This window comes from Lucilia cuprina, chromosome 5 (genome assembly GCF_022045245.1).
Source record: "Lucilia cuprina isolate Lc7/37 chromosome 5, ASM2204524v1, whole genome shotgun sequence".
NCBI classification, from domain to species: Eukaryota; Metazoa; Arthropoda; class Insecta; order Diptera; family Calliphoridae; genus Lucilia; species Lucilia cuprina.
In genome coordinates, this window is record NC_060953.1 from 1790608 (window position 1) to 1818280 (window position 27673).

The window sequence follows — 27673 nt, forward strand, 5'->3', positions numbered from 1 at the left end:
TTAATAAACCATGTCAAACATTTTTCATCATGTCATGTTTGCATTGAAAACTTCATCAATGTCATGATGGTATTAGAAAAATTCTTATATATATATAGAAACTGGAACGACGAACAATGGCGAAAAATATTCATATTATACATTTTTCTCTTCAGCGCTGCAGCACATGAGAAAATTTCTATAGAAATTTTTTAGTAAAGCAAATATGTTTTACTAACCCCAAAAATAAAAAAAACTTTGAAAAGGTAAAACTTTTAATATGTGAATCTCTAATCATTGTAGTAATACTTAGTTCATTAAACTTTTTTCTTAAAACATTTTTCAAAATTAATGAAGATGTTATAGGGATTTTATTCATTTGAGAATTATTAAAATATCAAAAATGTTGAAACGTTACGAGCACTGGTAGATAATTGTTTAAAAGAGAATTGTGAAATAATTTTAACTTAAGGGAATTTAAAATTTTTAAAATGAACTGGAACTGAACTAGAATTGAACTAAAACTGAGCTAGAACTGAACTAGAACTGAACTAGAACTGAACTAGAACTATACTAGAACTGAACTAGAACTGAACTAGATCTGAACTAGAACTGAACTAGAACCGAACTAGAACTGAACTAGAACTGAACTAGAACTGAACTAGAACTGAACTAGAACTAATTGAATTATAAATACAATCATTTTCAGTGAACTTCTTGCAGAAATAATATGTTCAAAATAATATTTTAGTTTTTTACGAATTCATTTGACAATTTCTAAAATTTTTAAACATTTTATTTTCACCTAAGGTTTTCTAAGATTTCCATTTAAAATTTTTCATTATAAAGTGCAAGATGTAGAAAGAAAACAAATTATGACTTACACGATTGCCTGCTTAAGCAAATATTTCCTACTGCAAATTTTTAGTTCTACATATAAAAATTTATATTTTTATTTCTTGGCCTTGTTTTAGATTTTCTTACAAGTTTAATTCATTGTATGAAATGCTAACATTCATATGAATAAGTTTATAATACAAATACCCCTAGGACAGTAAAGCGGTTGTTACTTTTACTTTTCATAAGTTTCTTAAATCATAAAGTAGGAAATCTTTCAAAACACACTTGAAATGACTTACATTCCAACTGCATAAAGTTAATTTAAGTAAAAATTGCAATTGCTAGTGAAATAGAAAACCAAATCAAATTAAAAGTTTGTAACAAAAGGAACCTCCAATTTTCAATGAAAATTGCTATAAATATTTATGGAAAATTGAAGAAGACTGTTAAAATTATAACAAAAAGTTAAACCAAATGTTTCTTTCGAAATTACAAGTACGCAAAAATTGCTGTATTTATTGAAAAATGCTAGTTCACTTCTAGTTCAGCTCTAGTTCAGTTCTAGTTCAGTTCTAGTTCAGTTCTAGTTCAGTTCTAGTTCAGTTCTAGTTCAGTTCTAGTTCAGTTCTAGTTCAGTTCTAGTTCAGTTCTAGTTCAGTTCTAGTTCAGTTCTAGTTCAGTTCTAGTTCAGTTCTAGTTCAGTTCTAGTTCAGTTCTAGTTCAGTTCTAGTTCAGTTCTAGTTCAGTTCTAGTTCAGTTCTAGTTCAGTTCTAGTTCAGTTCTAGTTCAGTTCTAGTTCAGTTCTAGTTCAGTTCTAGTTCAGTTCTAGTTCAGTTCTAGTTCAGTTCTAGTTCAGTTCTAGTTCAGTTCTACTTCAGTTCTAGTTCAGTTCTAGTTCAGTTCTAGTTCAGTTCTAGTTCAGTTCTAGTTCAGTTCTAGTTCAGTTCTAGTTCAGTTCTAGTTCAGTTCTAGTTCAGTTCTAGTTCAGTTCTAGTTCAGTTCTAGTTCAGTTCTAGTTCAGTTCTAGTTCAGTTCTAGTTCAGTTCTAGTTCAGTTCAGTTCTAGTTCAGTTCTAGTTCAGTTCTAGTTCAGTTCTAGTTCAGTTCTAGTTCAGTTCTAGTTCAGTTCTAGTTCAGTTCTAGTTCAGTTCTAGTTCAGTTCTAGTTCAGTTCTAGTTCAGTTCTAGTTCAGTTCTAGTTCAGTTCTAGTTCAGTTCTAGTTCAGTTCTAGTTCAGTTCTAGTTCAGTTCTAGTTCAGTTCTAGTTCAGTTCTAGTTCAGTTCTAGTTCAGTTCTAGTTCAGTTCTAGTTCATTTGTAGTTCAGTTCTAGTTCAGTTGTAGTTCAGTTCTAGTTCAGTTCTAGCTCAGTTCTAGTTCAGTTCTAGTTCAGTTCTAGTTCAGTTCTAGTTCAGTTCTAGTTCAGTTCTAGTTCAGTTCTAGTTCAGTTCTAGTTCAGTTCTAGTTCAGTTCTAGTTCAGTTCTAGTTCAGTTCTAGTTCAGTTCTAGTTCAGTTCTAGTTCAATTCTAGTTCAGTTCTAGTTCAGTTCTAGTTCAGTTCTAGTTCAGTTCTAGTTCAGTTCTAGTCCAGTTCTAGTTCAGTTCTAGTTCAGTTCTAGTTCAGTTCTAGTTCAGTTCAGGTTCAGTTCAGGTTCAGTTCTAGTTCAGTTCTATTTCAGTTCTAGTTCAGTTCTAGTTCAGTTCTAGTTCAGTTCTAGTTCAGTTCTAGTTCAGTTCTAGTTTAGTTCTAGTTCAGTTCTAGTTCAGTTCTAGTTTAGTTCTAGTTCAGTTCTAGTTCAGTTCTAGTTCAGTTCTAGTTCAGTTCTAGTTTAGTTCTAGTTCAGCTCTAGTTCAGTTCTAGTTCAGTTCTAGTTCAGTTCTATTTCTGTTCTATTTCAGTTCTAGTTCAGTTCTAGTTCAGTTCTAGTTCAGTTCTAGTTCAGTTCTAGTTCAGTTCTAGTTCAGTTCTAGTTCAGTTCTAGTTCAGTTCTAGTTCAGTTCTAGTTCAGTTCTAGTTCAGTTCTAGTTCAGTTCTAGTTCAGTTCTAGTTCAGTTCTAGTTCAGTTCTAGTTCAGTTCTAGTTCAGTTCTAGTTCAGTTCTAGTTCAGTTCTAGTTCAGTTCTAGTTCAGTTCTAGTTCAGTTCTAGTTCAGTTCTAGTTCAGTTCTAGTTCAGTTCTAGTTCAGTTCTAGTTCAGTTCTAGTTCAGTTCTAGTTCAGTTCTAGTTCAGTTCTAGTTCAGTTCTAGTTCAGTTCTAGTTCAGTTCTAGTTCAGTTCTAGTTCAGTTCTAGTTCAGTTCTAGTTCAGTTCTAGTTCAGTTCTAGTTCAGTTCTAGTTCAGTTCTAGTTCAGTTCTAGTTCAGTTCTAGTTCAGTTCTAGTTCAGTTCTAGTTCAGTTCTAGTTCAGTTCTAGTTCAGTTCTAGTTCAGTTCTAGTTCAGTTCTAGTTCAGTTCTAGTTCAGTTCTAGTTCAGTTCTAGTTCAGTTCTAGTTCAGTTCTAGTTCAGTTCTAGTTCAGTTCTAGTTCAGTTCTAGTTCAGTTCTAGTTCAGTTCTAGTTCAGTTCTAGTTCAGTTCTAGTTCAGTTCTAGTTCAGTTCTAGTTCAGTTCTAGTTCAGTTCTAGTTCAGTTCTAGTTCAGTTCTAGTTCAGTTCTAGTTCAGTTCTAGTTCAGTTCTAGTTCGGTTCTAGTTCAGTTCTAGTTCAGATCTAGTTCAGTTCTAGTTCAGTTCTAGTATAGTTCTAGTTCAGTTCTAGTTCAGTTCTAGTTCAGTTCTAGCTCAGTTTTAGTTCAATTCTAGTTCAGTTCCAGTTCATTTTAAAAATTTTAAATTCCCTTAAGTTAAAATTATTTCACAATTCTCTTTTAAACAATTATCTACCAGTGCTCGTAACGTTTCAACATTTTTGATATTTTAATAATTCTCAAATGAATAAAATCCCTATAACATCTTCATTAATTTTGAAAAATGTTTTAAGAAAAAAGTTTAATGAACTAAGTATTACTACAATGATTAGAGATTCACATATTAAAAGTTTTACCTTTTCAAAGTTTTTTTTATTTTTGGGGTTAGTAAAACATATTTGCTTTACTAAAAAATTTCTATAGAAATTTTCTCATGTGCTGCAGCGCTGAAGAGAAAAATGTATAATATGAATATTTTTCGCCATTGTTCGTCGTTCCAGTTTCTATATATATATAAGAATTTTTCTAATACCATCATGACATTGATGAAGTTTTCAATGCAAACATGACATGATGAAAAATGTTTGACATGGTTTATTAATTTATTATTTATTTTTTTAATAAGTATGTGAGAATAGAAGTCTCAAATGTATGTTGTATGTCTGTATATTTAAACAAATTGCATTAAACATACATATGTGCATGAATTTTCAGTTTTCTGTTTCGCAAAAACGGAAATGGGGTCATGTTTTTACAGGTTCGTAACCTTTGAATAGGGAGAAAAAAGTCAATATAAAGGTTATGCTTCAAAAATTATAGTATTATTTCGCTTTAGAAATAAGAATATTTGTGAAATATTTCCCCTTGTATTGTATACGCTTTTATTTGCCAACAACATTTATTATGAGTACAAAAGATTATATCAAGATAATAAATTTAACACAAAATTTTTGCTCACAATTGCTTAACACTTTTACGGTTTAGGAAAAATCAAAAGCAGTAGCAAAGGTTTTGCATTACTTTACTTTAATTTAGAGTAGAGAGGTTTCGTTAGAAAATGGTGTTGTAAATAACAAATATTTATTTATTTGTTTATTTTTTTCTTTTGACGTTTTTTTAAATTTTTAATTTTTTAATTTACATATTTTTTTGTACTGGTACAAATAAAGTTTTTGTGTCATTTTTATTTTTTCTTGTAAAACACATTTTGTGCAATCTCATACTAAAATATATGTAAATTGTAAGAATTGTTTTAGACATGATATTTTTTTTTCTTAAATGCCTACGTAATTATATGTATTTATGTTAAGAATGTTTATTTTTTTAATAACACTGATAGAAATTTAAACCTTAAATTAATTTTAATAATTTCAGTTGAAGTTCAGTTCTAGTTTAGTTTAGTTCTAGTTCAGTTCTAGTTTAGTTCTAGTTCAGTTCTAGTTCAGTTCTAGTTCAGTTATAGTTCAGTTCTAGTTCAGTTATGTTCAGTTCTAGTTCAGTTCTAGTTCAGTTCTAGTTGAGTTCTGGTTGATTTTCTAGTTGAGTTCTAGTTGAGTTTTAGTTGGTTTTAGTTCAGTTGTAGTACAGTTCTAGTTTATCTCTAGTTCAGTTCTAGTTCAATCCTAGTTCAGTTCTAGTTCAGTTCTAGTTCAGTTCTAGTTGAGTTCTAGTTCAGTTCTAGTTCAGTTCTAGTTCAGTTCTAGTTCAGTTCTAGTTCAGTTCTAGTTCAGTTCTAGTTCAGTTCTAGTTCAGTTCTAGTTCAGTTCTAGTTCAGTTCTAGTTCAGTTCTAGTTCAGTTCTAGTTCAGTTCTAGTTCAGTTCTAGTTCAGTTCTAGTTCAGTTCTAGTTCAGTTCTAGTTCAGTTCTAGTTCAGTTCTAGTTCAGTTCTAGTTCAGTTCTAGTTCAGTTCTAGTTCAGTTCTAGTTCAGTTCTAGTTCAGTTCTAGTTCAGTTCTAGTTCAGTTCTAGTTCAGTTCTAGTTTCAGTTCTAGTCAGTTCTAGTTCAGTTCTAGTTCAGTTCTAGTTCAGTTCTAGTTCAGTTCTAGTTCAGTTCTAGTTCAGTTCTAGTTCAGTTCTAGTTCAGTTCTAGTTCAGTTCTAGTTCAGTTCTAGTTCAGTTCTAGTTCAGTTCTAGTTCAGTTCTAGTTCAGTTCTAATTCAGTTCTAGTTCAGTTCTAGTTCGGTTCTAGTTCAGCTCTAGTTCAGTTCTAGTTCAGTACTAGTTCAGTACTAGTTCAGTTCTAGTTCAGTTCAAGTTCAGTTCTAGTTATAGTTCAGTTCAGTTCTGGTTCAGTTCTAGTTCAGTTCTATTTCAGTTTTAGTTCTATTTGATTTAAAATTTCTATAGTGTACAAGTGATAAAGAAAAAGTAAAATTCTAAAACAGAAGATAGAAATATTAAGGAACCAAGTAAAACCACCACATTTCTTAACATTTTGCGCAAATAGCGCGCAAAAAGTGTCTTAAGTCATCATGTTGCTGTCACTCAAAATTTGCCACATTGCTGATGATGATGCTGATGTTGCTGCTGCAGACAATCATGATGTTGGTGTAATTGTTGTTTTTTTTCTTTCTTTCGTTTAGGCATTTAAATAAATCAACGAAAAAGAAATATTTGCAAAAATAACAACAAAAAAAAAGAAACAAAACACAAGTATTTCGACTTGATTTTTTTTACGAAAATAATCTTCAAATATTTATCTAAAGACTACAAATTATTTAAAGAAATATACTTAAAATGTCACTAATATACCATCAATTTTATTTAGAGAAGACATTTTTGACAAGAATTAGTTTAAAAAATATTTTTTTAAAACATTTTGGGAAAGTATGAAAAATTTTAAATAAAGTAATTCGTGGAAACAATTAAATAACATTTATATTTTAAATATGTAAATTATTATCGGAAATCAGTATTACTATAGTCTGTAGTATATATTATTTGAAATAAAAGTTATAATTAAATTAAAAAGTTTTAAACATTTTAATTTATTTTCCCACATTTTAACACATTTCCTTTTATAAAACAAATTGTTTACAGTCCACTACAAATTAAATTATACTTAAACATGCATATTCGTGTTCGAACATGTCTGTTGACTATAAATTGTTGTCTTTTCAAATGTAAACATTGGATAATTTTGCTGTTTACAGTCATCTATTATTTTCATCTATCAACAATTCATGAATTGTTTAAACTCAATTGAAAACTCAACAATCAGCTTCATTGCAATGCATATAACAGCAACAGCAGCAAATTCATGCAATAGTAATAAAGAAACCAATTGTAGTGTTTATAACAGAGAAGATATTGAAAAGGAAAACAAATAATTAATTTTTTTTCAGGATTATCCAATTAATAATCAAGCAGAAAATTAAAAATAATTGTTAAAATTTAACGGAAAATTTTAAAATTCCTGCATAGGGCGGGCTTAATATTTATAATTTTTCTTGTTTCAAATGACGTGACAACAAACCTTTGTTGATAAAACTGTCCTCTAAAACGTGTAACCATTTTATCGTGGTATTAGTAAACAAATATTTAAACCTCACGAGTTGGGTTGGAACGAAACAAAAAAAAAGCGATTAGCACCGACATATGTTTTCACCATACACCGACACCTCCAACCAACGACCATGAATAACAAAATCATTATATAAACATGCAGAGATAATCGAAACACACAACATATGAAAAATGCAAGTTTAGCTAAATGTAATGTTCAGTTAACGAGGGCTAACGGAGAAGTATTTTTTCAAATTTTCAATTGCTGGAAATTGTGATTGATTAAGGGTTACAAATACATTTTAATGTGATTTTCTGTATTATTTACCACAGTATGAAGCCTAAAGTAAGATGTCTACCGTACACATCTCTTTTAGACTACTGCAGGTTCAATTGCCACTTAAATGACCTTAGGTAATGCAGCAAGTAGTCAGTTTCATTTTACTTTACATTTCTATAGAGAAAAGTTTCTACGTTTTTCTCTAAATACATTCCTTCAGAAAAGTGTCTTCTCTGAACATATTGCTATAGCAAAGTGTCTTCTCTAAAGCATTTCTATAAAAAAGTAAGTGTTTGGACATATTTCTATATAAAAGTGACATTTTGGACACATTTCTATAGAAAAGTATGTTCTCTGCAGACATTTCTATTGCTGTCTTTTCTAGTCACATTTTTCAAAACAAATGTTTTCTCCTGAAATTTTTCTAAAGAGAGTGTTTAGTTCTAAACACATTTTTTTTTTATAGAAATGCGTCTTATACAAACACATTTCTTTAGAAAAATGTGTTATTTCAGAGAAATTTCTATTGAAAACTTTCTCCTCTGTATGAAGATCTATATCGAACTGTCTTCTCTGGACACATTATATTTAAATAAAAAATGTATTTTGTGAAAACATTTCTATATAAAATAATTTTCTCTGAACACATTTCTTTAAGAAAAATGTCTAGTCTGAATACATTTCTTTAGGAAATTGTCATCTTTTGACATATTCCTTCCATTTATTAAAAACTTTAACGTTTGAACTCATATTTATGTATATGTCATATACACACATACATATGTACATATATACACAACCAATACATTCTCAATTAAATTTGTTTCTATATGTGTGTATGTGAATCTGCGTGTATATGTTTATTTGTTATTTGTGTTTAAGTATTAAAGGTAAAATTACTTGTTTATGGTTGTCACCGTAATTGTGGAAAATTAAAAATGTAACAGACACTACAAAAAACATACACATACATACAAGTAACAAGTATTCAACAGCCAACTACTCTACAACATGAATATAACACTGGTTACAAGCGATAATAGTCTAAGAACAGAAATAACATTTACATGAAATCTCTACTTTTTTATCAAAATTTTATTCTAAGACATCGATTCTAAAGGTAATCATTTAATGTATGATTTTTAGATTAAAGCTATTTTTGCTTGTAACCATAACATATAATAGTAGCACTACTTCAGGCACTTTGAAAGCAAAGTGTAAAATCTAACATTTATTTTGACATAAACAGTGTTTATAAGTGGGTATTAACTGCATGCAACATATTTGCAAAATGTATGTTAAGATACTTTCTACTTGCCACCGAAAAGTGCAACAGGAGGTAAGTTGTTTTAAAACAAGAAAATATTGACTATATAAACTTAAACAGTAATTTTTTTATAAAATTTTTCATAACTTTTGTCGAAACCCTCCTAGATATATTTAAATACCCATTTTTGAGGTAACAACTATATACTTCCCAAATAGTTTATGGCAAATAAATGTAGCACCAACAACCTTGGACTTTAATCACCTTTTTGGAAAACTTCGCTCACTCAGTTGTACTTTATGAAGATATGATTGCTGCCTTCCTATCGCAATGCTTAAATTCTCCTGAAAAGGAATTTTGCATAAATTAAATTCGACAAGCATTTTGTTAGTTTTTGTACTGAAGAGTTTTTTCTTATTTATGAATAATTAAAACCACTTTGCTGTTAGAGAAAAATATCAAAAATATGAACAGCAAATGGATTTTAAACTAACACTGAAGAGAAAATTGAATTTAAATGAACATTTGAAGAGCAAAACACAAATTTAGAATTTAAGGCAAAAATCTTAAGCTTTAATTTGAACTGTATAAACTAAAGGAATTAAGGACAAATGAGACGACATGGGAGAGAGGTATACAAGTATACAATAGAATAAGAGAGAACAATTACAGGTTAAATATACAAATTTAAACTAAAGTTTATATGTGTAATAACCTCGAATTGGACAAAGTCATAAAATTATGGACTGTCTAAATTCTTTAATAAAATCCACAATTAGTCTAGAAAACACCAATAATTGAGTCCTAAAATCCAGGGTAGAAGATCATAAATACAAGTTAAAAGAGACCTGTATAAAGACGTTTTATACAGTACTATTAGAGTAAAATGCTAACCATATAAAAAGCAAATATTGGTTCAAAACTTTGACTGTATAAATACAAAATTTAACTACATTAACCTCATATTAAATAGTTACAGGGACTGATAATTGAAGGCTAAATTGAAAATTATAATGTATTACAATTAAAGTTTAAATTCTCTTTAAATAGTTACGATTGAAGTTAAAATAGGACTCTATAAAGGCTGTACAAAGACCCACGATTGGAACGTAACTTGGACTGTATAAAAACTTAAGACTGAAGCCTGCAATTTCCATATTTATTGCAAGGATATGAAGTATCTTGATACTCCATAAAATTATTCTAGAAAACTGTAACATTTCGTTTTATAAAACCTACAAACAATTAAAATAAACACTTAGTTAACTACATTTCTTCAATATTTCTTGGCTTGTTAAACAAACATTTCGTTGATGATTTATCATTTTCAACTTGTGTTTATTCAGCAAATAACCTCTAGACGATTGCAATCCAACGCACTCTTGGTGTTAGATTGGATCTAAGAAATTTCTAAAAAAAAACAGTTCAAGAAACTGCAATCAAAGCAAAACTAACCAAAAAAAAAAAACACAAAATTTAATTGAAAGAACAAATTTAATTGAAAGAAAACATTGCAACACGATATAGTTGTTGAAAAAAAAATAAATAAAAATTGAACAATTTTCCACTCAATAATTTTTGTTTAAATTATTAAACTTTAAATTATAATTTGAAAAAAGTTTAATAAAAAAAATTTAACAAAGAAAAAATGCATAATTTAGTAAAAACTCATAAAATATTTGTTAAATAAACAAATGTATTGTACATGTATTTTTACGCCACTATCTAGAAAATATTTTTAGTAAATAATTTTCTATATTATTTAAATAAAAATCCTCTGCACGTTTAAAAAACTATGTTGGTATTTATAATAAAAATTTTACTTTTTTATAACAAAATCATGTTTTGAAATTATTTAAACCATCGGAATGTTAATAAGTGCTGAAAAAAATACTGGATTTTATGACACTTTAATAGTTAAACAAGTGTGTGTCATTGAAAATAAATAAATATTCATAAACAATTTCTTTTTTTGAAAACAAAAATGTCTGAAATTTAATAGAATCAACAAAAAATTTATGTATTTATTTTAAAATTTTATTTTAATTTGATTAAACAAAACTAATCAGCAAAGTATGTTTTCAATAAACACTAAATATATTTTTGTTCTTTTAGGCATTAAATAGAGTTTCAAACGAATGACTGTAGAGCTACAGTTGCAGCAGAAATGGACTGTATAAATATGTTTGATAATAATAAGCTAATAATGGACAATAATTCGATCAAAGGATTAAGGATTATATATTGAGCTGTTTATAATTGAAGACGTAATTGAACTGTAAAACTGTATTAACTGTATTAACATTTTTAATTGATGTCAAAATTTTACTGTATAAAGTAAACATTTAAAACAAAAATTCGACTTTATTTATATTAAAAATTAACTTTATAACCAGTCTGGGTTGGCATTAAAATTGGACGGTATAAAAACTTATAATAGAATCAGAATTGAAAGATCTGTGACAAGAGCCTAAGTTGGACTGTATAAACAAAAGTCATAAATGGTCTATATAAAACATATACATGAATATATTGAAATAATATCATGGTTCAACAGAAAATTTTGGTTTTCAGAGATAAAACTGTACTGTATAAAGTTCTAAAATCAGAGATATAATTGAACTGTAAGAACAAAAATTTAAGCCAAAATTGAACTCCATAAATACTCTTCGTTGTCATCAAAATTTGACTGTATAAAGACTTACAAATGCAGTCAAGACTTTAATCAAAATTGGGCTGTACAATGAACTGAGATTAAAATTAGACTAAGTGTTGAAAAAAAAAACTAATTTATCACTAATTTATCAAACTCAAAAGCAGATTATGTAAATAGATAAAACCAAAACTGTACTGTATAAAAACAAATTAAACAAAAATTGTACTGCATAAAGTACACAAAAAACAAAATTTGCCTATTTAATTAGTAACATTTCAAGTTCAATTGGACGGTTAAAAAATTTATGTTTGAAGTTAAAATCTTAAGTTGTTTGAAATGCAAATTGGCTAGCTGTAACAGAAGCAAAATTGTACTGTATAAATATGTAATAATTTCTGCATAAATTTTATAAAATTCATTTTTACATTTAATTTTCTTTTTAAAAAGTTAATTTATTATATGATTGACAGTCCTTCTTTTATCTGATACCAAACAGCCGGTTATAATGGCCAATGTTATTTTTTGTTTGTACCTACATCAAAATCAATAAATTTTTACTGAAAGCATATATTAATAAAATGCAAATTTTTCATTTTTTTTAATAAATACCACAAAAATAATATTAAATTTATAAATACCAACAGAAAACACATTTTGATTCTCACACTTTCTGCTTTAGACTACAAGGAGGAGTAACAATATAATTTTCCAGTTTATGCTTTTGAAGAATTTTTCTCATATATTTTTCGCATTTGATAATAAAGTTTTATTAATGTGTGTGTTTCTTTTTTCATTTGCAAAAGGATAGAGGAGACAAAATGGTTTCATATGTCTATGTAGTTTTTTTTCCAACATTATAAATATTACAGTTTCTCTTTTTTGACATACAATTTGAATTATGTATTCTTAAAAAGGACTTGGTAATATATACATAAAAATATTTAACTTCTTGTTAATACATGTATGTGTGAATATTACCTTATTTATATATTGTTAATATTTTATGGCTTTAAGTCCATATTTGTGTGTTAAACTCTGAATTATGTCGTCATAAACTTGAGAATTTAAGCTATTTTTGAAGGATTTAACTGCCTTTCGAAATCTTCTTGGAAATAAGCGATTTTATTGGAAAAAATAAAACCATTTTATGGAATTTTTGACAGCAAAATCATTTAAGACATTTGTATGACATTTAACATCTTAAGTAAGTGTATAGCATGTTAAATATTCTGTCAATATTCTCAAAACGTACCTATCTAACGGATTTTCTAGTATTTAGTTAAATACTTTATAAGCTTAAATAAATATTGATGTTATAAATATGAAGAAATTTCTTCAGTCTAGTTTATCTGCCATTTATGACAGACAGACTAGAGAGAGAGCAAAAAAAACGTAATTTAATACATCAAATTATATTTTTGGTTTTCGTATTTTATTTTATATTTTTTGTTAACTGTCTGTTCGTTCGGCCATTTGGGCGGCATTTTGATGATTGTGGGTAAACAAACATTAATTTGTTTGACGTCTTTTAAGCATGATGCTACTACTGTTGTTGTTATAAAAACAAAAAATACATTTAAATCCTTTAGACCAAATATGATAAACAAGTGATAAATCGTAAAACTTTATAAAGAAAAATATATTTTATCTGTTTTAGCTGTAGTGGTTTATTTAGAAGATTTAAAAAGAATTTAAGATTTATAATAAAACATTTTTTATATTATATGTTTATATTTAATATTTTGATAAGAATTGTAGCATTATACGCAGGACTTATGTTAGGATAATCAAATTTTGTTTATAAATAAAGAGAAATATATATAATTGAATGGAATTTCTAAAATAAATACAAAACGTAGAAGAAAGATAATGAAAATGTTGAACTTTTCAAAAATTAAACTGGAAAGAGTTTAAGGTCAAAATACAATAATAAAAGTTATTATTGTACTGTATAAAGAACATTGAATAAAATTAAACTTGTACTATAAAACGATTAACAATAGGAGTCAAAATTGAAACTAAAATTGGATAGTTTAACATTAAATCATGTGAATGCTCTTGATTGAAACCAAATTTGTACTATGAAAGATTTCAAGCAGAAGTTAAATATTAAAACCAAATTAGGACTGTATAAAGTGTAATAATGAAAGCCATGGTTGGACTGTATATAGTTTAACAATTGTACATAAAATTGGACTGTATAAAGCTCAATGATTGAAGATGGAATTTAACTACACAAAGTGCAAAAATTAAAAAAAAAATAATTACAGAGTTTTAGTTCAAAATATGACTGTGTCTAAAATGTCAGGATTATGAAAACTATTGGACTGTATAAAGTACAATGCCTTAAGCAAAAATTTAACTGCGTATAAACCATAATTCGAACTGTTAAAATTGCATCATTACTAGCCATAATTGAACTGTTAAAATACTGTGATTAAAGTCAAAGTTGGACTATATAAAGAGCAATGATTATCGTAACAACTGGATTGCATACGCTTATGCGATTAGAACTAGAAAACGATACAGGAACACATCTAATTGAAGTTGAAATTTAAAATTTTAGAACGCTATTATTAGAGCCAACATTTAACTGCATAAAAATTGTTGTAAAAATTGGACAAAAATTAAAGCAAAATCAAAGTTAGCAGAGTCCTACGATTAAAACAATATCCGGACTTCATAAGACAAAATGTAACTGTATTAAGGACATAAAGCGGACTGTATAAACTACTTAAAATGAAGACAAAAACATTGGCAGTTTTCATACACAAAATATTTTAATCGACAGAATAACTTTCGTTTAAACGAGAAGTGGAATTAACGTGGTTAAGAATAACATATTTTTCTTAAATTCGATATTATAAGTTTATGTTTTTATGCCAGAAAATCGATTTTTGATACGTATTATATAAACATTTTGAAAATTATAAAACATTTATATTTATGTAAATAATTCTAAAGAAAAAAAAGAAAAAAAATTAACTCTCAGATGAACACTTAATATAGATCACTTTAACACTCATGTTTTCCTAAGCAACGTGACTACATATGCAATATTTATTGGCAAACTAAACCAACAACACATGCCCCAAAATTATATGTATTAAGTAGTCACACACGTTTCAAGAACATACGTTCAAAATATATTATACAACTACTGTTTATAGACAGACTACATATCTTTACAAATGTCATCATGGCCATCTTTATCCAACCATTCATTTGAACAATTCTCTTCATTGAAGAACATACTTAAGTTATTTGATTATAGTCTACATACTCGTACTCATACTCGTATTCTAACATAAAAAGGATCTATCTACTATTTTATTTCTTCTTAAAAGTATTTGTTTTTTAGTTCCTTTTTTTTTTTTTTGTTTTATTTTTACGTTTATATTCTTTAATGGTCATAAACCCCTTTCTAATACGCTCATACTTCATTTTGTCATCATCTCGTTTGTTGGCACTTGATGGCAGAACATCTCTGTACTTCTTTTTTATTTTTGTTTTATGGTCAAATAAACTCTCTTAAGCTCTAACACAAATGTTAAGCATATAAAAAACAACAACGCCAATAACAACAACAATAACCAGGACCAGAACTTATAGCCATAAAAAATATGTTCACTAGACATAAAAATATTTATGGTATTTTATATTTATATTCTAGTTAACTTTTTTTCATTTTTTGTATTTTCAAAACGAAAACGTTTTTCTTCATTTTCTGCTGTCTACATTCAAACAAACGTTTCTGTTTTATCAATTATATTTATGATTGATTTAATGTAAAGTAAAAAAAACACTTTACTAAATAAATAAATGAATGAATGAATGAATAAATAAATAATTGAGTGAGGGAATGTAAATATGAATGACTGACTGCTGGATAGATAGTAATAGACAAATTTAATGAAGTGTTAAAAAACCTATTTGTTTTTTTTTTTCATTGCACCCATAAATTTGTAATCAAATAAAAATTATAATTGAAAAGTAGCAAATTTTAATTGAAATCAAGTAATTGTTCAATATTCGGCTTTAACGAATTTTTTATACCCTTTACCATAATGCTCGAACATTCTCTTTTTTTGATGAAATTTTTAGAGAGATTGTCTATGATTTTGGTATTCAAATTATTGATTTCAACAGACAGAGACAGGCAGACAGATAGACAGACAGACAGACAGACAGACATGGCTAAACGACTCCAATATCTTTAAAAATCCAGAATATATTTATACATTATAGGGTCGGAAAATTATATTGTAGAAATTACAAACGGAATGACAAACTTCTATAGACCCTTCCCACGAAGGTGAAGGGTGTAAAACTATGATTTCTTGAACTGTCAAAAGTCTTAAATAATGTGAATAAAAATCTATGATTAAAAACAAATTTGGACTGTATAAACTTTGGATTAAAAGGATTATATAATAGACTATAAATAAACTTCAAATTGTCCTATATTAAGATCGAAAGTTAAAGTCAAAATGTGGGCCGAGCAAAGAGACTTAAAAAAGATCAAAAAGTATTAGGCATGAAGTTAAACTCTATACAGTTTTATATTACATATTTTTTCAATAAATTCCTACAAACAGGAAAAAAATATACACGACTGGTACCAAACTGACACCAAAGTGTTTTTATATTTTTAATAACATCCGTTGTTAAAGTATATACATACGTACGACAAAACTCATTGTCAGTAATTTAATCATATACACATTCGACAAACTATTCTTTGTCAATAGTGAGCTTATCACAATTGTTAATATTGACAACGATGTCGATGTTAGACAACGGAAGTTATTGAAAAATTGTAAACACTTTGGTGTCATTTTAATACCAGGTGTGCTTATTCATTTTCCCTCTGTGTACTACTGCTACTATTTTGTCATTTTATCAATATAGTTTCATATGGAAAATAATTTTATTTATTTTTTAAATAATAAATTTCTAAATATAAAAATTGCCCTTAAATTCTTACACTAGACAAACATTTTTTTGTTTTTACTCTCATTGAAAAGTTGTCGTTTTTTTTAATCTTTTAAAGAACAATGACACTTTAGAAAATATGAATATATGAAAACTTGAAAACTATACGGAACAGTATATTTAAATAAAAGAGAACAACCTGTTAAAAACACAGTTGAAGGCTTGAAGGATTTTATGCTTGTATTGTTGTATATGTATATGTGTTACTCTACTCTGTTTTTAATACATCACACAAAGTGTCAGAGTTTAACATAAAGTCTGTTGTTTATGAATTTTTCACTTTAAATTTACTTACCAGCTTAACAATGCGTGTAAGTTTAACTTTATACTGTTTGTGAAAGTTTTTCTGGTTTTATGAGGTTTTCGCTTTCGGTTCACACTAAAACTTGCAGCATGCAGTAGGGAGGTATTGGTAAGATTTTCAGGAAGTTGATTTTTATAAGTAATAGGTTAAAAGTCAAAATAGATTTTTCCAAAAAGTAAAACCTGCAATGAAAGAGAAAAAAAAGATTTATTTTTATAAAATTTTTTGTTAATAAGTAGCTTTATATTGAGTCGTTTATTATTAGTTAAAAAAGTTATGTCGTTATTGCATAATTTTTTTTTGGTTCTTTGTTTTAAGTTTTATTACATAAAATGTTTACAAACTTTATGAAAGAAAAATTGTCACAACAAAAACTGAAATATTAAAATGGCATAAATAACAATATATGAATATGTATCAGTACTGTATATGTATACAGTAGTTACTTGTATGTTTACCATTGTTAAAAAATAAAGTTTTTTAAAAGTTCTCTACGACAAAGACTAAAACATAAGTTTTTGCTAGAAAAAAAAATAAATAAAAATTAATATAAATTTTCTTAAAATATAAAAATTCATAAAACAAAACTTACTAAAAAGTAAATTTTATTTACACAAATTTTTATTTAAAATTAAAAATATTAATCAAAAACTTAAAACTGTTACATACTTTTATAATAAAGAAACAGGGCGTATGATTGTTATCAAACTCACAAATATACAGTCATACGCACTGGAGTCCTATTACTTATTATAAAACAGTTATGGGGGATGACGTATGATTAATATTATTTAAGATAAATGTGCTTAAACTTTTGTTATACATTAATAAACCTCCTTTTTAATTATTTTATTAAATTGAATATATTTTTATATATTTAACAAATAATTCCTTCAAGGTGTCACCGGCTATTTGTTAAAAAAAATTTAGACTACATTTATACAACATCTATCATTAACAAATGCCACTCAAATAAATTATTTTACCTAATAAAGTATCTTTTGAGTTATATAAACGTTTATGTATCTGTGTGTGTGTTTTTAACCACAAAAACCACTATGATTTTGAAACATTGATGCTGCCAGACAGCCAGCCAGCAGTATTTTAGTAGATGAAGAAAAACACAATTCAAGCACGAAATGAAAATCTAATAAATTGGAAAATTTATCTCGGTAATATGTTTTATAAATGAAAATGGCACTAATTGCCTTGCTAAAGATAAATAACTGTTTTTGCTTCTTTTTTTTAATTTATAATATTTATTTAGTAATGCATAGTTTAGGGGTAAGTAGGAGTAAAGTAGTAAAGAGTTTATACTAAGGGAAATAGAGATTGTACTGTTTGAGAGCAAAAGATTAAGGCCAAAATTCTATTGTATATGTAAATACAAAAAAATCATAATTGGATTGTAATAGAATGATAATTATAAACAAAATACATACAATTTATGAAATTATTCTGAAATAATAATGAAAAAATTTAAATACCATGTTATGTTCTTCTAAGTAAAAAACCATTCCGTTAAAAGTTAAATTTTGAACCAGTTCTAAACAATTTAAGTTGGCTTCATAAAAATCTGAAGAAGTTCCGTTCAAAGTCCTTCGAGAGTTATTTCCTGATTTTAAAAACAGTTCTTGTAACAAAATTCCGTTTTCTAATTTATCAAAATTTTCAAATATTCTATGAAAGCAATCAAAATGAAGCTGTTTATCAACTTTTGTTTACCACTGTGTTTTTTTTTTCTAAACCACAAAAAAATCTTCAACCAATTGGTTAGCCTCCGACCATGACCATTACAATCAGTTATATACTAAATCATTTATTTTAGAAAAACAAAAACTAAACACAATACGAACAATTTTATTGTATGCATTTAATAAAAACCCTCAAGGCAGGAACAATTATGTATACAGAACTACACTTATAAAGAGCATAATATTGGAAGAGTGTAAAATTGGTAACATTGCGGAATATAAAAGGGGATCAGGAGCCACTTTTTTATGCATAAAGGGGCTTTTATATTTCAGGTGTAAAATATGGCAATATTCTCTATAACACAAAAAAAAAATTATGAGGAAGGAAAAACTTTAAAATAAAACGAAGTTACAAAAAGGTTTTGCTTGTACCCCAGGACTTTGACCCCCTTTAGGTCTGAGATTGTGTAGTTTTGGCGTTTTGGACCAAAAAATCGACTTTTGTGAGAAAGTATTAGTGATAAATTGGATTTATCCATCTATCTATCTATATCTATCTATCTATCTATCTATCTATCTATCTGTCTGTCTGTCTGTCTGTCTGTCTGTCTGTCTGTCTGTCTGTTTGTCTATCTATCTATCTATCTATCTATCTATCTATCTATCTATTTATCTATCTATCTATTTATCCATTCATTCATTAATCCATTCATTCATTCATTTATCCACCCATTTTATTTATAAAGTTAATTCAAACAGGACTTTGTAGATCCTTAGAAAAACACTTATTTCCTTACTCTTAATGAAGTTAAACTTAAATTCGTTTTAGTCCTGTAAAAAAAAACTCGGATTTATTTCTCAATTTAATAATTTAAAACAATACCATGATGAAGCTATTATTATAGAAACTAGTAGTTAAAATAACAAATATGTCAAGGATTATATCAAAAATTAAAACAACAAATAAACAAAGATAGAGCAATATACAAACCAGCAGACAGACATAGAGTTAGATAGAGAGTGTTTAAGGGAAATAGAAATGATAACAAAAAAAATAAAATCTGAAAATATTTATACAAGGATTAAAATAATAAATGGAAATACAATAAAACTAACAGTAGCAGCAGTAGCAATGATTTATTGCTTTTATCGAGAATAGAAAAAAATGACAAAATGAAAATGGGGGCAGGATCAGTAAGAATTATATGAAATACTTAAAAATAATACTTTTATTGGCAACAGAATTTTTAATAAAGTTTTTCTGAATAATTTTTTTTTTTTAAATTTTCTAAGAACTTAATAGCAAACATAAACAAAATCTTAGGTTTAAGTATTTTAATTAAAAAGAAAAAAACATTTCCGTTAAAAATGTATTTGATATACGTTTTCAATTTTAAAGGTAATATTCTTATTTGTATACTTTGTTTCTTTTATCATCCGTTTTAATTAAAAGCAAGAGAAGAGTGTAAAATCAGGAAGTAATGATTGTATAAGATTCAATCTAAGTACGTGAAATGTGCAACAAAAGATGAAGGAAATGAAATCAAAGTGAATGCAATAATACGTGTATTTGCAAACATCAAATTGCTAATGATAGACTTTTCCCCACCGTGTATAGCAAAAATTTTGCATATTTATTTAAAGGCAAATGTAACGTTACTGCAAGTTAAATTTATTTATTTGCTTTTTACACTTAAGTTTGTTTCTTGTCTTATTGTTGTTGCTATTTGTAAATATCAATTTCCTTTTTAACATTCAACTTGACAATCATTTTTTTTTTTTTTTGCTTTCAAACATAAAACACTATTTGTTGCTTTATTCGATAGTTTCTTTTCTCCTTTTACTTAACCTTGAACTTTTTTTTCAATTAAAAATTCTTGTTGCATTCTGCTTTATACAAGTGTAAGTAGTAGAAGGAAACTGTTGCAACTATAAGGTAGTGTACAACTTTATTTACCATGTTTAGCATAAAGTAGGTTGTAGAGGGATTTAAGTTAGTTTTTCATTTAAAAATAAATGAAATGTGTTTAAGGCTTTTCTTCAAAAGGGGTTCGATGTTAAAACGAAATATGATTTACTCTCTTTAATAGACAAAATTAAAATCATATTTAAGGTGCGTAAAATATTTGAAAGAAATTACGTGACACCTGAACAATTGTCTTTAAGTTTTCGATCTTTCAACAAAAATATTAATTAAAAATTAATTTTTCAAGTCGCGAGAGCTGTTCTCCAACTTAGACCCGAATTAGGACTAATAATAATTTTTTAACGACACTTTAGATGACTATATTGCTATATCCTTAGAAATTGTTATATCCTTGTTATTAATCCTTAGAAATAGCAAAGTCTCTTTGGTCATGTTCGTTTGATTTCCGTTTGCCTCTTTGTTGAAATCGATTATCTGAAGAGCCCAGATATTTTCGAGATCGAAAACTTTAAATTAAGTAAGACATGCTATCGAGAAGTAAAATTAGCAATATCGGTCCATTAATAACAGAGATAGACAACCACAGAAAATGTGTTTAAAAATGTGTTAATTTTTATACCCACCATAAAAAATTTGGTTTTTGTCATTCCTTTTGTAACACATCAAAATATTCGTCTAAGACCCATAATAGTATATATGTATATTATGGGTCCTTATAAGATTATGAGACGATATAGCCATGTCCGTCCGTATGTCTGCTGAAATAACGACAATGCGAGAGGAGCTAATTAGATGAAACTTTGCATAAATATTCAGATTTATTTTGGGTAATAAAATCCATGGGAGTTTGTTCCCTCTACTATACATAAAGCATCAAAAGGTCACAAACTTCTGTGGAATAATTGTTCATAATTAGATCACCTGTTGATACGATTTCTTTAGTACGGAAAAAAAATCGACTCACGTTTTCGCATAATCCCCATACAAGTGGCGGAAAACAAAATTGTCCCTATCCCCCATATAATGTCCCCTTCAGAAAATGTCTTAAGGTTCATTACTAGCTCAGAAATGCAAGTAAATATTTCTACTAACTTTTGTGAGAATCGGTCCAAAATTGACCCTACCACCCTTAGAAGGTCCCCTTTAGAAAATTACATTAACGCCTATAAGCTCAAAACGATTTTTTTAAAGTTTTGTTAAAAAACACTCCCATTGTCAATTTATTGCTTTCAATTGCTGAAAATAATCCTATCAATGACAAATTAAAATTCACATATAAACTAAATATGAAATAAAAACTTTGCCATTAATTCCTTTTTTTCTACTTCATAAATTTTTGTAACAAATAAAGAGAATAAAAAAAAAAATAACGAAGAAAAAAAGTTTTAAGGAAATAAATAAAAATTTTTGGGTTATAACGAAATATTTTACCACTAATGACGAGCATACATATATTTTAAGCATCATTAAAAACATACGCATTAAAAGAAAAAGTCAACCAACCAAAAAAGAAATCAGTCAGAAAATATTGTCTATGTTTTATAGACAAAAAGACATTTTTAGACTAGTATGTGTATGTGTAATAAATTCTATTTTATTCTTAAAACATGACCAGCTATCACTCATTCCATAATACAAATGGTCAAGAGAATTTTATGGTCAAAAATAAAAAGTAAAAAGAAAAGTATAAACTATGGCCTTTCTAAAGAATTGCAAAAAAAACTAACATAAAATATGTTTTTAGTTTTGATAAGCAAAAAATAAATTAATATGAAAAATATATAGTTTTTTTAACCAAGTTGTAAAAGCTTTTGTGTTTATATCCTTAATTATTTGGCAACTTTAGGGAAAAAAGTTTAAAGGTAAATAGGGTTATATTAAAATTGAAAATTTTCCTTTAAAAGTAAAATTATTACAAGTTTTCATTTCTATTGAAAATATATTTTTAATTTGTTACAGTTTTCTAAAGCAATTATTGTACAAAGTAATTGAAACTTTAATACTAGTTTTTATTTATATTTAAACTGTATTTTTTTTTTTGCATTTTCCTCTCATATTTATAAAAAAGGGGTCAATTGTATTTGAAAAACTATTCATAAAAATGTTCAATGGTTTTTTGTTATAAATATGTACATAAATGTATAAAATATGTTGTTATGAAAAAAGTTTAATTTTATTTATTTTTTTTTTTTTTTTTTTGAAAAGTTAAAAACAACTGACAAGTTGCAGGAAGATTGGTAGGTACTCGTGATAAAACTTTTTTCTATTTGATTTGCATTTAAAACGGATTATACCTTTACATTTTTTAATTAAAATAAGAGAAAAAACATACAAAATTGAAATAAAATTTGAATACTTTTCAGCAATTTAATATTTTTATGATGATTTATCGTATTAATCAATTATTTCCCATAGTCTAGTGTATAGTGTAGTATATTGTCTAGTCGATATTCTAGTCTATAGTCTAGTCTATAGTCTAGTCTATAGTCTAGTCTATAGTCTAGTCTATAGTCTAGTCTATAGTCTAGTCTATAGTCTAGTCTACAGTCTATTCTATAGTCTAGTCTATAGTCTAGTCTATAGTCTAGTCTATAGTCTAGTCTATAGTCTAGTCTATAGTCTAGTCTATAGTCTATTCTATAGTCTAGTCTATAGTCTAGTCTATAGTATAGTCTATAGTATAGTCTACAGTCTAGTCTATAGTGTACAATTTTATATATTGTCCATTTATGTACATTTAATTTAATAGAATGTTTTCTCGTAGAATTGCAACAAAAAACCTGTAAACTAAACCACATTTACTAAACATAATGTCACTAAACAAATATCTCTTGTCTCTATATGTTTTCTTTTGATAAAGTACTTGAAATATTCTTTAATTTTTTTTAGATTAATGCATTTTTATTTCTTTACAGTCGAATAAAATTTTACCACTTCCATTAGCTTTTAAAAAAGAGCTTTCTGTTAATCTAAAATATATTAACATAGCTTTTCCTATTTGTATATGAAATTTAAAATCCAATGGAAAGTTGTATATTTTGAACTGTCGCTTTAGTAAAATTATTAGTTTTTTGGTAAAAAAATGTAAAATTTTATCAATATGAAGTAAATATTATAAATTTGTTGTTAAATTTGTTTATAGCTTTACAGTTTTTGTAATTGTTTAACTTATTGTTAAAATACATATGTTTAAATTTAACAGCATTGCTAAAGTTTACTCTTAAAAAGCTTTTAGTTTTTCATAGTTGCCAAATCTACAAGAATTATAACAGTAATTGGAAAGATATTGTGATAGGAGTCTCAAAGCTAGATTTATAATCTAATTTCAAAAGAAGTTTTTTTTACGATTCTAAACAGATCGCTACAGTTTGCCTAAAACTATTTGCAAGAGCCTGTGGTTTTAAAACAAAAAACAATGCGCGAAAAATTGAGTACAAACCATATTATTAAAATGAATTCTGACTTCTTGGTTTTTCAAAAAAAAACCCTTTGAAATATTTAGCAAAAACTATTCAAAGCCCAACTGAATAAACAAATTTTACTTTTACACAAAAATTCATTTTACACAAAATATGCATTTTAACACAAGATTTTCACTTTTAAACAAAAAACACAAAAAACGAACGCGATTTACGCAATAAATGACACAAAACTTAAATTTTAAAACTTAAAACTTAATTTTTACACTAAAACTGTATTTTTACACAAATATTAAAATAATTAATTATTTAACATTTACATAAAATATTTCTTTTAAACAAATAATGTATTTTTTACATCATTTTTGGCTTTCATACAATCATATTTACTTCAAAAATGCTAATACTTACTATTTATATAAAAAATGTATTTTACATAAAATATGTATTTTACACGAAAAAATGCATTTAACACAAAAAGTCAATTTTTACACAAAAAAGTCCCTTTTTAGAAAAAAACATATTTTACAGCAAAATTTCATTTTACACAAAATGGCATATTAAAAAAAAATATATATATATATATTTTAGACAAAAAAATGTTATACACAATTTTTACAATTTTTTTTTAGAACCAAAAATGCGTTTTTGCACAAAAAATGCGTTTTTACACAAAAAATTTTAGTTTTACAAAAAAAAGTAATTTTACACAAAAAATATCAATTAACACAAAAAAATCAATTAACAAAAAAATTATTTTTACACAAAAACTTCATATTTACACAAAAAGGTGCCTTTTTACACAAAAAAATGTCATTTTACACAATGTATATATTTAACACAAAATTGACATTTAACACAAAAAGTGAATTTTTATTTAAAAAGGGTGTTTTTTTACGCAAAAAGATATTTTACAGAAAAATTTCATTTTTATTTTTACAACAAAACATTTCACACAAAAAAGTATGTATTTTTACACATAAAAAGCTCCTTTAGAAGCAAAAATGCGTTTTTACACAAAAGTTGCGTTTTTACACAAAAGATTATATTTTACACCAAAAAATGTAATTTAACACATAAAATGTAATTTAACACAAAAAATGTCAATTAACACAAAAACTTTTTTTTACACAAAAAATGCATTTTTACACAAGAAATGTATTTAAACAAAAATTTTATCACAAAAAACATATTTTTACACAAAATTTTTTGTAATCTCCAAATCGTAAAAATACTTCTTTACACAAAAATTCATACAAATTTTCTACACAGAAAAAATCCTTCACCTTTTAAAATTGAATAACAATTTTAACTGAAAACTTGTTTAAACAAAAAAATCTTTGATTCGCATATTTAAAGAAATACCTTTCAAAGAAAACAACCAATAATTCTATGAGTTACAAATACAATTAGCCATTTAAAAACAATACCCACCTCTGCTTTATATAATCTGGTTTAATAATTTGTTTTATAAACCAGAAATTTTCGTAGACCAAACAAAAGTATTTAAAAGGAAAAAAACCAAAACATTTTGATTAAATAATTTTTTTTCCTTTTTTGGTTGCAGCCAGCCAAATTTGCTACCGTGTAGTTTTATTGTTAAATAGTAATAATTGTTGTTTAATATTTAATAAAAAATACGTATGTACATGCAGTTTTTATTATTTTTTTTTTTAATTCTTTATTTTCATGAATTTAATTACTAGTTTAAATTCAATTTGTCTTAATTACCAAAAAAATATGTTTTTTTATTATTAATCTTAAATTTTTGTTTACTTTTAGTATTAGTTTTTTAAATGACGCATTTTTTATAATATTGTTTAACCTACTACATGTTTAGATTGTTTTTAACATGAAAAAAAATCAATAATATTTTTTCACAAATATCACAATACATTCATCGACTATATAAATATTGAATATATCTATTTTGAAGAAAATGCAATTTTGACATTTGTGAGTTTATGTACATTATTTCCTTCAGTCAAAATGTGAATTAACATGAACAAAAAAAAAAAACAAAAATATAATAACTAATATGGAAAAAAAATAAATGTTATTAAAACAAATTAACAAAACTCCATTTTGTAAAATAAACGTATGGATGAACAAATGAATGATTGAACAAACGAACTAACGAACGAACTTACAAGTCTAACTAACGATTATACATCATAATTAATTAATTATGCTTAAAATTAATGGCTAGACAATAGTTCCCTATTTCGCAATTTATTAACTTTTGTTTGTTGTTTTGCATTTGTTTTATATGTTTGTTTTGTTGCTGTAGTTTTTGTTTGTATTGTAGGTATGGTGTTTGGTAAAGCATTAATTTTTTTAAATTATTTTATTTTTATTTTTTTTAGTTGTTTGTTATTATTGTTGTTCATACAATACGCCTGCCTGGTAGTTTTTGTAATCAAGGAAAAACAAAGTGAATTTATGCGCTGGTTTTTTTTTAATAATTTTTGTTTTTGCTGTTGTTTTTTACTTTGTCAAATGTTTATAAAAATAATATACGTTTTCAGCGTAGCGTATTTTTTTGTTTTTATTGCAAAGTAGTACTTGTTGTTAGAAAAACACACAAGCGGTCCAAAAAAATAAAGGTTTTCGTTTTGTTTTTTTTCATTTTTTTGTAGTAGTTTCTGCACCCACCATACTCTAGGTTTCATCATACTTTAGACCACAATTCCGCAAGCGCTATGTGTAGATTTGAAAAAGTATTAAAATACTCAAAATAGTGCAAATGAAACATATCAAAACGGGCAAGATCACAATAAAACGAAATGATCTAAAATTTGTTGTTTAAACCAAAAACAAAAAGATAAAAAGTTATATTTTAAATATTTACTTTTTTGTATTTGAAAAAATTGCCAACCAAATACCTTCTATGCCCCAAAGCTGGATGTCAGAGATTTAAATCAATATCGGCCTCCAGATCAATGTGATTCATAGAATTCTCAGAACTATTAAATATTTGATTATCATTTGTGCTTTCTCCATTCACATTGCCAGCTGCAATCCTTTCCTGTTTTTGCTTACCTAACATCCAAGAAAATACTTTTTCGAAAATCTATTTATTAATTATCAAAGTGCGATTGTATAAAAACTAATTTGTTTTTTTTTTTATTTTTCTTGTTTTATGACAAATGAAACAATAATGCAGTGGTTAGTTTTATGTATTTCCTTAAACCATTTTACAAAAAAAAGATTAAAGGAAATTTTCAGTTTTAAAGCCAATTTCTTTTTATATCCAATTATCCTTGACCATTTTTAAATAATTTAATTTTAAATAGTTTCTTAAGTGAGTTGTGTATAAAACGTAAGTGTAATAATGTGTTATGTTAATGCAGTAATTTAGTTTTATGTACAAAAGTAGACTTTCGTTTAAGAGGGACCAAGGGATTTAAGTTATTTTTTATGATTGTATTTGTAACTCATAGAATTATTGAACGCAAACCTACAGAAAACTTTGCTAAAAAAAATCTAAATTATAAAAAAGTTTAAAACATCTTTTCAGCTAAAACTTTGTAAAAATTTTACAAAAAGAAACACTACATTTTTTTTTAATATATATTCTCCAACAAATTCTCAATAAAATTATTAAGTCAAATAAATTTTCTATAAAATATTCTTTAAAGTTCTCAAAACTTTATAATTTTTACTAAAAATCCTTTAGTATAAATCGCTTTTCGTAAAATTTCTGTTTGGCAAATTTGACACAATTTTTCTTAAATTTTATAACAATTCTAAAGAAAACTTGTTAAAATTAAAAAAAAAATTTTTTTAAATTTGTTTAAATTTGAGTTAAAGTTTTTTAAGAAAATTTGCTAAATTTTAAGTACAACTTTATTTAGAAAACTTGCTGAAATTTTCGTATAAACTTATTTTTAAAATTTGCACAAATTTTCTGTACAAGAAGTTCTTTGGAAAATTTGATACAATTAAGTAAAAATTTCTTTTTTGAGAAAATTTGCTGAAATTTGTGGTAAATTTGCTCAAATTTGAGTACAAGTTTTTACAGAAAATGTCTTATAATGGAAAACAAGCTTCATTATAAAATTTGCACAAATTTTTATAAAAGTTAAAAAAAATGTTCAAAATTTTTGTAAAAACTTTATTTTGAAATTTG

General features: G+C 26.3%; 1 protein-coding gene across 8 annotated transcripts in view; it reads right to left on the minus strand.

The window, feature by feature from the left end:
* The window catches only part of LOC111682683 (rho-related BTB domain-containing protein 2), a 62982-nt gene that overhangs the window by 27687 nt on the left and 7622 nt on the right, over positions 1-27673 (minus strand). For 5 of the 8 annotated variants that reach the window (XM_046951708.1, XM_046951711.1, XM_046951707.1 and 2 more), the window contains exons 12-13: positions 26427-26601; positions 25882-26332 (exon numbers count right to left, since the gene is read on the minus strand). In XM_046951708.1, coding sequence (XP_046807664.1) covers positions 26450-26601 — 152 coding nt within the window. In that variant the 3' untranslated portion in view covers positions 25882-26332; positions 26427-26449. Of the gene's footprint in view, positions 1-16492; positions 16684-25881; positions 26333-26426; positions 26615-27673 lie in introns of those variants that run through there. The other 3 variants (XM_046951712.1, XR_006940998.1, XM_046951713.1) reach the window with 3 other exon arrangements.